Below are 1,037 nucleotides of genomic sequence, written 5' to 3'. Positions count from 1 at the left end.
TAAAGTTAAAAAAGTAAAAATTAAGGTAAACCTTATAATTGTTTATTGGAAACAATAATTATATTCAATTATGATGATAAATATTTTTCATAAACGATATCTGATATAATTCACATAGTTTAAAAATATTTAATAAAATATTTATAACATTCTTAACTACGAATATTGATAATATTCATGATGTAACTTATATATGTTCATTGGTAATTATATAAATATTCTATTGCAATGAGAAACATAATTAATAAATAATATCATTAGTAAATTACAAAAGTTATAATATAATATTTTCATTAATTTAATATATTATATTATATTATATTATATTATATTATATTATATTACATTATGTTATATTATATTATACCACAGGATCTTAGCAGCTCTATCGGTGACGAGAAGCGCCTGCAGGAGCACCTACAGCTGCCCATACAGCGCCTCAACGACTACCAGCTGCTGCTCAGGGTGAGACTAGTGAGACTTGCAGCTAGCAGAGACTTGTGAGACTAGTGAGACTAGTGAGACTAGTGAGACTAGTAGAGACTAGTGAGACTAGTAGTGACTAGTGAAACAAGTGAGACTAGTAGTGACTAGTGAGACTAGTGAGACTAGTAGAGACTAGTGAGACTAGTGAGACCAGCAGCTAGCAGAGACTGGTGGAGACTTGCAGAGACTAGCAGAGACTAGTGAGACTAGTGAGACTAGTGAGACTAGAGAGACTAATGAGACTAGCAGAGACTAGCTGAGACTAGTGAGACTAGTGAGACTAGTGAGACTAGTGAGACTAGTGAGACTAGAAGCTGTCTCTTATACACATCTAGATGTGTATAAGAGACAGCATCAACATAGTCTATTTATGTCTGACATCAACATAGTCTATTTATGTCTGACATCAACATAGTCTATTCATGTCTGACATCAACATAGTCTATTCATGTCTGACATCAACATAGTCTATTTATGTCTGACATCAACATAGTCTATTTATGTCTGACATCAACATAGTCTATTTATGTCTGACATCAACATAGTCTATT

The 1,037-nt window shown here is 32.5% G+C and overlaps 1 protein-coding gene across 1 annotated transcript in view; it reads left to right on the top strand.

Annotated features, from left to right (window-relative positions):
• Positions 1–372: 372 nt before the first annotated feature.
• Positions 373–1,037, top strand: part of LOC108675709 — a gene marked incomplete at its 5' end in the record, with an annotated part of 11,324 nt that continues 10,659 nt past the window's right edge. The window contains one exon of the mRNA XM_018163734.1: positions 373–465. Coding sequence (XP_018019223.1) covers positions 373–465 — 93 coding nt within the window. The remainder of the gene's footprint in view (positions 466–1,037) is intronic.

The sequence above is a fragment of the Hyalella azteca genome, unplaced genomic scaffold, assembly GCF_000764305.2.
Source record: "Hyalella azteca isolate HAZT.00-mixed unplaced genomic scaffold, Hazt_2.0.2 contig1713, whole genome shotgun sequence".
NCBI classification, from domain to species: Eukaryota; Metazoa; Arthropoda; class Malacostraca; order Amphipoda; family Hyalellidae; genus Hyalella; species Hyalella azteca.
The sequence above is the reverse complement of the archived record's forward strand: the minus strand, read 5'-3'. Positions and strand labels throughout refer to the sequence as shown.